This window comes from Amphiprion ocellaris, chromosome 2 (assembly GCF_022539595.1).
Source record: "Amphiprion ocellaris isolate individual 3 ecotype Okinawa chromosome 2, ASM2253959v1, whole genome shotgun sequence".
NCBI classification, from domain to species: domain Eukaryota; kingdom Metazoa; phylum Chordata; class Actinopteri; family Pomacentridae; genus Amphiprion; species Amphiprion ocellaris.
This window is the reverse complement of record NC_072767.1, coordinates 28,788,272-28,800,410: the sequence shown is the minus strand read 5'-3', so window position 1 is coordinate 28,800,410 and position 12,139 is coordinate 28,788,272. Positions and strand designations below refer to the sequence as shown.

The following is a 12,139-nucleotide window of genomic DNA, read 5'->3' as shown; positions in this document are numbered from 1 at the left end:
CGCATGTGATGATCAGTGGACCTGCAACATGAATGTATTGACAACAAAATAAAGATTAAAGTTTACATAAAACACTGAACAGATGTCCACTTTGTCCCAACTACAAGCAATATAGACAGCAATCAGGGTCAATATTTTGCCATTTACCTCCATCATCACAATTAATAATTAAACCACAGTTTGCTTCATGCGACAAAATTAAATACTTGTTAAAGAAATAAAGTCTGTTATAAACACATCAAGATGTGTCCTTAACAGAAGACACGTCAAGGTCAAGGCTTCAACAAGGCTACACAAGATTCGGGTCTCCTAAGACTGAGAAATAATTTATACATTACAAAAAGGACAGAAAGGAAAACAAACTACTTTTGATAGTGGTTAGTAATTTTGTGAATCTACAAGTAAAATAGCATTTAAAATCTCCACTATATACTTACAGTGGAGATTTTTAATACTATTTTACTTGTAAATTCACACCAGTAAGACACCAATTTTTGAAAGAAAATTTACATTTTTACTTTTTGACAAAGAGGACTTGAAATACACTTAATTTATTGTGCTTTAAACTATAATTTTTTTTATTATATAGAATCATTTAATTGGTGAGACCTCAGCCAGTTTAGAAGAGGAATAATAAAAAAGTTAATTCTCAAATGGAAAAACAATAAACAAATACAAACATGAAGCTACACTAATAAGGCTGTGTCACTACCTACCTGACAAAATGTTTTATTTTTGTACTATTTTTGGCTTTATCTCAAAAACATCTAACATGCGCTGTCCCTCTGATGTATTCACTCCTGATCCTATCCATCATGGTCACTCCTGAGGAGAACCTCAACAGTTCAATCTCCTCCATTAGGATTTAGACGTGTCAGTAGAGTTCTATTAATGGCCTGTGGAGGGCAGCAGCAACACGCCTCTGCTGCGTCCGATCTGCAGCAAATTTACCAGAAGAAGAAGAAGATGTCACGTGACACGCCCTGCCGGTTCACTTCCTGTTGTCGTTACGCTTCTTAATTCTTTTTCCTTTTATTTTGTTCATTTTGCCACTTTGCTGTTTTACACCAAGTCGAGTTATAAACGAGGTGCATATTTACGTTGAGTCAACGCGTCATAAATGTCAGACTGATCCGGAAACAAAGAGGTCAGTTGAGGCAAATCGTCGGCTGTTAGTGTTAGCTCGTTAGCTACTGTATTTATCTGCGGTGACAGTTGAGGTGCGGAGCTGTCTCTTTAGCTGTCACTTGTCGTGCATTACATTCAGACACCCGGCCAACTCTCCGTCAATAAAACCGCTGTAGGTGTTAAGTTTGCACACCAGCATCATGGCTAGTCTGCTTTCAGTGCAATGCGCTGCCTCTGTGAGGAAATCTGGGAGTTTAATTCATTTAAGAAGCGCCGCACTGGGGATCCAGTCGAGACACTACAGCAGCAAAAAAGCCTCTTCATCCGAGTATCTTCACCAAAGTGTCGTTCCATCCATGCATTACCAGAAGAGTTTACCCAGGTAAGCAGATAACTGAGGATTTTGTCAATGACCTTTAATATTACCCAAATATATTGTTGCGATTCAGTAAAACTGTGGTTTAATCTGGACCGGAATGTGCAGAGGATGTAGCAGCAAGGTGTTCTGAATCTAAGGTGACCTATTTAGCTTTTAGATGAATGTAGGTAAGAGGGCACACTGGATTTTAGCTCAGTGACCACTAGAGGGCCATGACATTACTGATGACATTTACCTGGGCTGTTCTGCTGTGTTCAGGCTCCCCGTCCCTAAACTAGAGGACACCATCAGGAGGTATTTAGCTGCCCAGAGGCCTCTGTTGGATGATGAGCAGTACAGGTAAGCTTTCACAAATTAATCAACCCTTTCATTATTTGATGCTCTAAACTTACACGCAATCATGTTTTTTGCATACTTTCAGAACAACAGAGAAACATGCCCAAGATTTCCAGAATGGTGTGGGGAAACAGCTGCATGAGGAGCTGGTAGCTCAGGACAAAAACAACAAGCATACAAGCTACATCTCAGGTGACTGGAGGAGCAACTGTGAGGATTAACCTCAAATTGAGCCTCTCAAATGCATAAGATGGATGTGCTTAAAATGCTTCTTATCTTTCAGGGCCATGGTTTGATATGTACCTCTCTGCACGGGATTCTGTGGTGCTGAACTTCAACCCCTTTATGTCCTTCAATCCTGACCCCAAGACTGAGTACAACGACCAGCTTGTGCGTGCCACCAATATGGTGTCTTCAGCAGTGCGATTCATGAAGACGCTACGAGCTGGCTTGCTGGAGCCGGAGGTTTTCCACCTGAACCCTGCTAAGAGTGACACAGACAGCTTCAAAAACTTGATCCGCTGGGTCCCATCGTCACTGTCTTGGTATGGAGCCTACATGGTGAATGCTTTTCCTCTGGACATGTCTCAGTACTTTCGCCTCTTTAACTCAACTCGGATTCCAAAGCGTGGGCGAGATGAGCTGTTCACTGATGAGAAAGGCCGACATCTGTTAGTTATGAGAAAAGGCAACATGTATGTGTTTGATATTGTGGACAGGGATGGGAATTTAGTGAAGCCTGCAGAGATCCAATCCCACCTGAAGTATATTTTGTCTGACTCTGCAGAGGCACCCGCCTTCCCTCTGGGTGTCCTGACCAGTGAGAACAGAGACGTCTGGGCTGAGCTGAGGGACAAGTTGATAGCGGCTGGAAATGCAGAGGATTTACGTGTCGTTGACAGTGCCCTTTTCTGCCTCTGTCTCGATGAGGAGAGCATGCGGGACCATATTCACATCTCCCACAACATGCTGCACGGCGACGGCTGCAACCGCTGGTATGACAAATCCTTCAGCATCATTCTGACCAAAGACGGACAGGCAGCGATTAATTTTGAGCACTCCTGGGGCGACGGAGTGGCCGTGCTCCGCTTTCAGAACGAAGTGTTTAAAGACACTACAGAGCAGCCACTGGTTCACCCGGGTTCTGCTGCTGCTGCTGTGGATTCAGCCTCAGCTGTGCGAAGACTGCACTTCAACCTGGACAGCGAACTGCAGAACGGCATCAAAAAGGCAAAGGAGAACTTCAACTCAGCCGTGTCCAAACTCACCATCGACGCCATGGAGTTTAGGAAGGGCGGGAAGGAGCAGTTAAAGAAGAGCAAGCTGAGTCCAGATGCTATCGCCCAGCTGGCTTTTCAGATGGGCTTCTTGAGGCAGTATGGACAGACAGTGGCCACATATGAGTCTTGTAGCACTGCAGCGTTCAAACATGGCCGCACAGAAACCATCCGACCAGCCTCCATACACACCAAAAAGTGCTCACAAGCCTTTGTTAGCCAACCTGGAAAACACAGTGTGGAGGAGCTACGGGGCATGCTCAACGAGTGCTCCAAATACCATGGACAGCTCACCAAGGAAGCAGCTATGGGTATGTATAGAGCATGTCCACCGGCATATACACCATGAAATACTCAAAATACACAGATGAAAACAGAACTCTTTCTATTACACTCTAATATATTCCTGCTGGTCATTTAATTAACCATCTGAACCCAAAAATCGCCAATAGGTTTAGAAGGCATGTGTTTTGTTTTGTATTACAGAAATTACACCATTTATCACTCAGAAACCATAAAAATAAAGAGAGACTTTTACCTTCACAACGATCTTTGATCTAATCACACGTGGCATGTGGTACAGTAGGAAAACTTTTAAATATCTCTATAAACTAATGAATGACAGAGCAATTTCAAACTTCTCTCACCAGGTCAAGGGTTTGACCGTCACCTGTTTGCCATGCGATACCTGGCCAACTCAAAGGGCCAACCTCTGCACGGCTTGTACATGGATCCAGCCTACGCTGCCATCAACCACAACATCCTCTCCACCAGCACCCTCACCAGCCCCGCTGTCAGTCTCGGTGGCTTTGCTCCAGTGGTGCCCGATGGATTTGGTGTCGGCTACGGTGTCCACGATGAATGGATCGGCTGCAACGTGTCCAGCTACCCGACTCGCAATGTTCACGAGTTCCTGCAGTGCGTGCACAAATCTTTAGAGGACATTTTCAGTGTCCTGGAAGGGAAGTCGCTCAGCTAAGAACAAAGTGTACGTAGAGAAAAGGTGATTTTACAAGGGTTGATCAAAAAGCTAAGAGACTGTGTATATAAAAATGAAATATTTGCTGCCTGCTCCATTTCCAGATGCAGGGAGAAATTGCAAATGTACAGCTTCCACCTGTCACAAAAGTGTATCTAACATGGGTCCTGCTGTTGATACTGCAGTGTCACATGACAGTCACTGCTTGCACATGTTGCACTACAATCTCATAACTTTTTGATCAAGCCTTAAAATGAATAGTAAAGGTGAGCGTAGTTCTCATTATATCACAAAGATGCAAAGAAAGGAGTAAAATATTTTATACATTACAGAGATTAACTTAATTAAATGTACGTCACTGTTGGGAGTTTGTGTTCATCCATCATCAGATTTGACATGGAATGAAAAGCAACCTCAGCCTTTACTGTGGACACAAGTCATAATTACTGTATGATTAAAAACTACATTAAAATTTAAAGTTTACTTTAACTGATTGTCCGCACTGAATCTGAAATTTGCGACTGTTCTTTACATTCAAATCCATTGAGACAGCTGTGTACTGTAGCCTAATGTTAGCTGTGTTTTAGGGTTAAATTATGCAGCGCTTGTCACAATGTTCATGCAGTTTTAGAAATCCTGCGTAGTAAATGATAGTCTGGAGACAGAAGCTGTGCCTTATCAAAACGATGTGAAGCTCCATCACAGCATTAAAATGATCATCACCATTTGTCAATTGCAGCCTTGTTCTTGTGAATGAATGTTTTTTGAAATAAAACTTAATGTAATTAATTGCTTTTGCTCAATTACTTATTAAATTTACTTTGTAGCAGGAGAATCTTCCCACTTAAACTGCCATGAGATCATTAGGAACGATACAAGTGAAATATACTAGTTTGTTTTTTCCCCTCACTCTTTATTTAAAATTAAAAAAACAGTTCCACCAAAAGCAAATGTACAAATGCGGTAGTACAACAGAAACATCAGCTAAAGTAATTAAAATGAGCAAAATCCACCATTTAGATGGGCTTGATCTTGAAGTGTAGTCCGATCAGACTGAAGACGAGACATTTCAGGTCTTGGACCAGGTAGTAGAACACACGAAGACCTTCAGGATCCCTGAAACACAGCAGGATATTTTAAGATGTTACCCTCTGGTATTTACAAATATATAGCATCTACTTCTCTTATTTGAATGCCAAACTTGGTCTTTAGGAGGTGACTACACATGACAGTAAAGTACAATCGGTACACACAGAGTGGAATCAATAACTTTATGTCACCTACTGTGAATGAAATCTCTGCATTTTACTTTTATTTCTGAACATTTGATAAAAAGTTTATTATCCTTGAGTAAGTGAAACTGCATCTAACAGAACTGGATAATTCTGTTTGTAGGGGAACTAAAAGCCACTGTACTCACTTTGACTGGTTGACGTCAATCAAGGAGCCAATTTTGGAAGTTGTGAATGAAATGTGCTCGTCCCCGATGACGATCTCCAGCTCCTGTAAAAATTAGATCAAAAACATGCTTGCAAACTCAGCAACGCAAAGTTTATTTAGTGCAGCGTCGATGTTCACATCAAAGTCCAATCATCAACACAAATAATATCAACAGGTGAACCAAACACGCAAATGTGGTTTGCTACATACATGCTATTGAAATCTTTTACACTTTAAAAAGTCTGAAACAGCCCTTTAAACTCCAAAACCTACTGGCTGGTTTCACAGGACTTTAAATCACTAAAATTTTACCAGTTATCAGACCAAGAAAATGTTGAAACAGAATTGTCAAGATCTATAACTTTCTGATGGTCCTTCAACTATGTACCCAAAACAGGAAACGTCACCAAATCTAAGACTAAAAATCATGATATTTCATCAAAATCGAGTTATTTTAATGCATAAATCATTTGAACCAAATTATGTAAAAATAAACACATAAATTCTGCACTTGATCAGCAGTCACATGACAAAATTTCAGGACCTTTTCAGCTGAACATCAGGCTGTGTTTACAGAGAGCACAGAAGAATAAAGTATGGAAACAAAAATATAAATAGTAAAAATATTTAGGTTATGTAGAGTCCTGGTAACACATGTTGGCAGGCACTTAGAAAGTTGTTGTACATGTTGATTCCATCCCCCCTCTCCAATTTTTGTAAAAGAATAATGAAGTATGTGATGCTTTTGCTTTATTCTTTTTCTTATGACTTCGGGCATCATAACTGTGTCATACTGCAAAGAAGAGTTGCAGGACTTCATAGAGCACACAGTTACACTATCCTTCTTTCTATTTTGGTCAAACAGAAGATATTACTATCTTGTTTGCATAAACTTTTATGAACTGTGCTTGGCTAAAGTGAGTGGGAGTTCAGTTCTTAAGTTAAGTGGTGGCTCCACATCATGGTTGGTTCATTGACCTGTACAATGTGAGCAGAGAGGTTTGCTGCAGGAAGGCTGACACATTGTCCAAGATAAATAAATACCATACACTGTCTGCCAGCTTTCATGGCTGATGTATATTTTGCATAAATATGTTTATAAGTTTGTACCTGAGATACTGCCCAGTCAGTTTTACACTCTTGGTGTTGCAGCTATTTGAAATGATTAGAAAACGGATTAGTCTATTGGTGTTCACAGAGAATACTTTAATACTATTAATTTCACTTCCATTTGGCCAAAAATAAAAGCGATTTCCACATTTCCCTCAATAGAAGTCAGCATCAGACCTAAATGCACTCCTTAAGTCTCATTTTGAAATCTAGGAAGTTTAAAATTTAACAGTTCTAATGTGCAACTAACTTGATTTTAAAAAACAAAAAAACAAGAGGCTGCTGAAAAAGACTGTCAAACTTGCTCTGTGGTTTGCAAACTCCTGACTCCAGTTAGCTTCTGATGAATTCGCTATTTTAACAGTTCACATGTTTCTTCCAATCTACACCGTCAATGTCTGGCTGACATTAATTATTACAAACAAGGAAAATGTAATATTTGTGCCATATTAGTGTAAATAAATTGTTTTTGTTCAGTCATAACCCAACGTTAGATTAAATGTAGATAATTCCACTAAATGTGTGCCCCTACTGGGAAGACATTATACTCTTGTCACAAACCTGTCTGCCAACTCTGTCAGGAGGCGGCCACAGTGCATCATCCTCTTTGGTGATTTCACTGTCGTCGATGATCCTCTTCAGTTCCTCCATCACGCTTTTGTGTACATATGCCTGAGGTTGGTACAAAGAACACCGGTGAACCAGATCTAACTTGGGCTCGGCCAAATATCGGTAACACATACATGATATAAAACAAAACATATATGATCCTGGTGCTGATTGTCTTAGTATCAAAATACGAGTGCAACGTTATGCTCTCAATTGTAAATGAGAAACAATGTTTTTGTCCACTTTCCTGACTACTACTTTACATACAATAGTGACACAAATCTGAATATATTCTTAATATCATATAACGAAGTCAGCAATATTGGACATATGTTAAATTCACTTTCACATTGTTACAATGACCTTAAAAGTTTTGCAAAAGTCTCCCAAGAAACGGCATGGATTGCCAAAGATTCAGTTTCCTCCAGTAATAAGGGGTTTATAACCTTAACTTACCTCTTTCCTGATCATGACGTCGTTCTTGTAGTTGCTGTTGTTTGCATACCTCAGTTTACCTGCAAGAAAACATCCGGTTTGAAGCAGAAAATTTTGCATCACTTCAATGAAAATGGAGAGTTTGTTACCGTTCAAACAGGCCACATGGCGCTTACAGACTTCCGCCATATTGTATAGACATTTACTGCATTGGACATAAACATAAGTGACGGTACTAATTCGTCTGAAAATGATTACTATTAGCATTAAGAGACCAGCTGAAACCAAAGAGATGATTTGGCGCTCGAGTCCGCTGCGGCCTAGCTACTGCCGGGTGGCTAGCGACGTTAGCCTAAACGAATGAAAGCTAACGCAGTTGTATTTTCACCAAATTAAACGTACCGTCTGGTCTGAATTCAAATTCCAGGAACTCGTGTCCAAACTTTCCCTTGTGTCCCACATAGTATCTCAAATAAAAGTCACTTGTTGACATATCTACGCTCCAGAAAGGCCTCTTTCTAGTGAAGTCTGGCGAACAAAACTCAGTTTGCAAGAGCAGCCCGGAGCCTCGCCACCAGTGTACGCATGCGCATAGGGTCACGAGTACATATGGTTTTCATGTCCCGGAATTTGTCTTTCAGGTTGTTTGTACTATTCCTTCTGTAAAAGAGCATTTAGCATTTATTTTGTCTGTGTAGAAATCAGTTAACGTTAAACGTTAACGTCAAACTGCCTTAACAAATAGATGTAAAATAATATCTTGCTCCCTGTGAAGCTTTTATATTTAATTTTAATAATTCATGTGGCTATATCTCTAATTTATACGGTTTGACATTGATTTGCTATTGGTTGTTCACCTGTTGTGGATTTTGGGTTTTGTTTACATCTATTTAACGTAATTGTCAAGTTCTAAAAATGTCTCATAGCATTTTAGTCACAATGTAGGGACTGAAACCACTTTTTGACACGTGGGATAACTGCATTTTATTGAGTAGAACTTGTCTTTTCAAATGGTTGAAAGAGCTGCATTGGTTATAATCCGTTACACAGAGCAGATATTTAAAAAAAACGCATTCTGAGCGCAAAGGTTCTGCCTGAAAGCAGCGCGCAGGGTTTAATACCATTTTTGACGGGTCGTCGCATGTTACTGACGTCACCCCACCACCTTCACACCAAGGAAGAGACCGGAGCGCCTCACACGTGTTGTTGTTGTAAAACTTTGAGCCATGGCAGGCTCGTTCTCTCAGGAGCTCGAAGATTTGCTGAATCCTTTGCCTAAATTTGCGGATCCAGAGGATGATGATGATGAAGCGACCAAAGCCAGAGTGATAGACAGATTCAACGAGGAAGAGGAGGAGGAAGATGAGGTCGGCTTCAGTACGCTGAGGAAGAGCAACACAACCCTGCTGTCAGACACGGACAGGCGGTATGTGGGGAAGGCAGTGTCCCGTAAACAGCTGCTGATGGATGAGGAAGGATCTGAAGAGGAAGAGGAGGAGGATGAAGAGGAGGGTAGCATAGAGGAAGAAGAGACTATGGAGGATGAAGAGGCAGATGGTGATGATGATGAAAATGATTTAGAGGAAGAAGATAAGGATGGGGAGTTGCTGGACGATGATTCAGGTGGGGAACGTCCATCTAAGAGGAAAGGCTCTGACCTGAATTTTCCTCAGGGAGTGGACTTCCATAAACTCACAGAGGGCATGGACGACCTGGGAGTGAGTGAGGAAGATGAGGATGACGATGAGGAGGAATCCGAAGGCAGCGACGATGATGAAGACGCAGGCTCTGACGATGAAGACGAGATGGATGACGAGGAAGACGAGGGAGCTGTGCGCACCTTTTCCCAAGATAAAGTGGACGAGGAGGTGGAGAAGGGGAAGGCCGTGAAGAACCAGCTCGCCCTCTGGGACCAGCTGCTCGAAGGTCGGATCAAAATCCAGAAAGCCCTGGTGACGGCCAACCAGCTGCCACAGCCGGCCACCTTCCCGGAGTTCAGGAGGGAGGGAGGAGCTGAGCTGGCCGGGCCGCTGAAGAACACCCACAAGGCTCTGAAGGCTCTGCAGAGGTCCCTGCTGGAGCTGCACGAACAGCTGCTGCACCAGAACGCCGACACGAGGAGCATCGCTGTGGGGGAGAGCGAGGACGAGGAGATAATCAGCGATGAAGGAGAACAAGAGTCGGTTCCGCAGTCTGGAGCGCCCAAACGAAAGCTGGAGATGGTGGAGTATCCGGACTTCATGGCCAAACGTTTTGCAGCCTTTCAGCCTTATCGCGATGCCACTCTGCAGAAGTGGCACGACAAAACCCGCCTGACCCAGGGGAAGAGCAGTAAAGGGTTCGGGGCGTTCGACAGGAGCATTCTGACCCAGGTGGAGCAGGTGCTGATGGACAATGAGAGGCTGGTGAGACGAACACAAACCCGCCGCTCAGAGTACAGAGTCCTGGGGAAGAAAGAGGCCTCAGCTGTCACCACGGAGACCACAGAGGGAGCAGGGCAGCAGCTGAAGGCCAACACGCATCTGAAAGATCTGGACGAGGACATATTCGACGATGACGACTTCTACCACCAGCTGCTGAGGGAGCTCATCGAGCGCAAGACGAACGCGGCGGACCCCAACGATCAGGTGGCCATGGGGCGGCAGTGGCTCGCCATCCAGAAGCTGCGCAGCAAGATCAAGAAGAAGGTGGACACCAAAGCCAGCAAGGGGCGCAAGGTCCGCTTCCACGTCCACAGCAAACTGGTCAACTTCATGGCACCTATTGATCACAGCTCGATGAGCGACGAGGCGCGCAGTGAACTCTACCGAGGCCTGTTCGGTCAGAACGCCTCAGTCAGGGAGTAAAGATGGAGTTTATGAACCCAGAAGAGATGAAGCAGCTCTCCATCAGCAGAGACGCCTCAGACTGGGTGGACAGTTCTGGTGCTTTGACTGGGTTTCAATCAAATGGACTCATGCAGTTCTTTATAAATATTTTTATACCTCAGTGTGTCTCTGCCTAATGAACAGGTTGTGTTTCCATCAAAACTAAAAGCACAATGAGTTCAAATGCTTTAATTATTTTTTTCTGTCTTGTGTAATTCAAGTAATGGGATTGTTTACTTCCAAATTTTGTAGCTTTTTAAAAATAGTCATCTGTCCTTGATTTCAGGGCAGATGTAGGGGCACATGAATATTTATGTGTATTTCATCCATTGTATTTTAAATTGTCACCTGGTGCCATAATTTCATATTTTCCTGTTTCCTTTCCTGTCCTACTTAGACATTTGTACCACAAACTGGATGGAAAAGTGAACAAATCTGTGCTTAAAATCACAGGAATGCATAAAATTAAGTCATTGATTCTCCACAAAGAATAAAAAAAAGAGGGACTAATACACGTTCTAAATGTTGAGCAGTACTTATCATATGTCCTCCCTAAAATCTACACATATGAACTGTTCAAATGTACACTGTGTCCCAACTCCATACTAACTGTTCATAGTCTAAATGTTCTCCAATGTTTCACTGCTAATTAAAAGATCTGAAAGAAAATGTTTCCCAGAAAAAACTGTTTCATGATGTGTTCTTGCAGTATTTTCCAGCTCCCTCGTGCATTGCATTGTGGGAGAGCACCTTCCATCAACAGCACAATAGCAAAAAAAGGTTAGAAGCTTTAATTATTCTTTATTTTGTTGCTTTTCTGGTGTGAGCATTTGAGACACAACTGGAGGCTGGTGGCATTACATGCACTAGGTGATGTTATGAATCCCGAGTTCCCACTATCACATGAACAAAAAAATGTTGACAGTTTAAAAAGAAAATTAAATCTAGAATAGAAATGGCAATTTGTAAACCAGTTTTGTTAACTGGAATTTCATTTTGCCAGGAGTATCCAACATGTTTTTGAAAATGTCAGAAATGACAAGACAGTTTAGAGATTTTTGTCCAATATAATGACACACAATTTTACTAATTGTACCTTAATATAGTTTTTCCTTGGTAAAAAGGGAGACATTTCCATCACAAATTTATACATAAAAGGAACAAATCGATGCATAAAAATACACCACAATACAGGCAATTCTCCTGCTTATAGGCACTGATTTCTGGGAAGTAAATATTAGGCATGGGTGTGGGGGTTCTCTCCCAATTTTCAGTGTTTAACACTTCATTCTGCTGCATACTGGGGAATTTTTGTGCTCCAATTTATGACTTTCTGTGTCAGTTTATGTGGACATGTCTATATGTGTGTACATAAAAAACTAAAAATTCAGGCACCAGGTGAAAATTCAAAATGTCATGGAATATTTATGGATCTAATTACATTTTTACATTGAATTTAGTGGCATTGAAGTCATAATTTATATTTTGAGAGCACAGAAAGGTCCAGTGCTGAGGTATTATTGAGCAAAAAAGTGAAGTTATAGCTGTTCTTTAAATAAAAGTCCTCTGCTTATGTCAG

The 12,139-nt window shown here is 41.7% G+C and overlaps 3 protein-coding genes across 3 annotated transcripts; 2 read left to right on the top strand and 1 right to left on the bottom strand.

The window, feature by feature from the left end:
* Nucleotides 1–966: 966 nt before the first annotated feature.
* On the top strand, nucleotides 967–4,888 carry cpt2 (carnitine palmitoyltransferase 2). The gene is made up of 5 exons (XM_023281689.3): nucleotides 967–1,510; nucleotides 1,766–1,846; nucleotides 1,929–2,035; nucleotides 2,127–3,431; nucleotides 3,771–4,888. The coding sequence occupies exons 1-5, from the start codon at nucleotides 1,329–1,331 to the stop codon at nucleotides 4,097–4,099; spliced, it is 2,004 nt and encodes a 667-aa protein (XP_023137457.2). The 5' UTR covers nucleotides 967–1,328; the 3' UTR covers nucleotides 4,100–4,888.
* A 103-nt stretch (nucleotides 4,889–4,991) lies between these two features.
* magoh (mago homolog, exon junction complex subunit) lies at nucleotides 4,992–8,283 on the bottom strand. The gene is made up of 5 exons (XM_023281690.3): nucleotides 8,096–8,283; nucleotides 7,715–7,773; nucleotides 7,211–7,321; nucleotides 5,520–5,602; nucleotides 4,992–5,215 (listed from the first exon to the last, which is right to left on the bottom strand). The coding sequence occupies exons 1-5, from the start codon at nucleotides 8,184–8,186 to the stop codon at nucleotides 5,116–5,118; spliced, it is 444 nt and encodes a 147-aa protein (XP_023137458.1). The 5' UTR covers nucleotides 8,187–8,283; the 3' UTR covers nucleotides 4,992–5,115.
* Nucleotides 8,284–8,851: 568 nt separating this feature from the next.
* On the top strand, nucleotides 8,852–12,133 carry aatf (apoptosis antagonizing transcription factor). The gene has a single exon (XM_023281688.3). The coding sequence runs from the start codon at nucleotides 8,920–8,922 to the stop codon at nucleotides 10,537–10,539; it is 1,620 nt and encodes a 539-aa protein (XP_023137456.2). The 5' UTR covers nucleotides 8,852–8,919; the 3' UTR covers nucleotides 10,540–12,133.
* The last annotated feature ends 6 nt before the right edge of the window (nucleotides 12,134–12,139 follow it).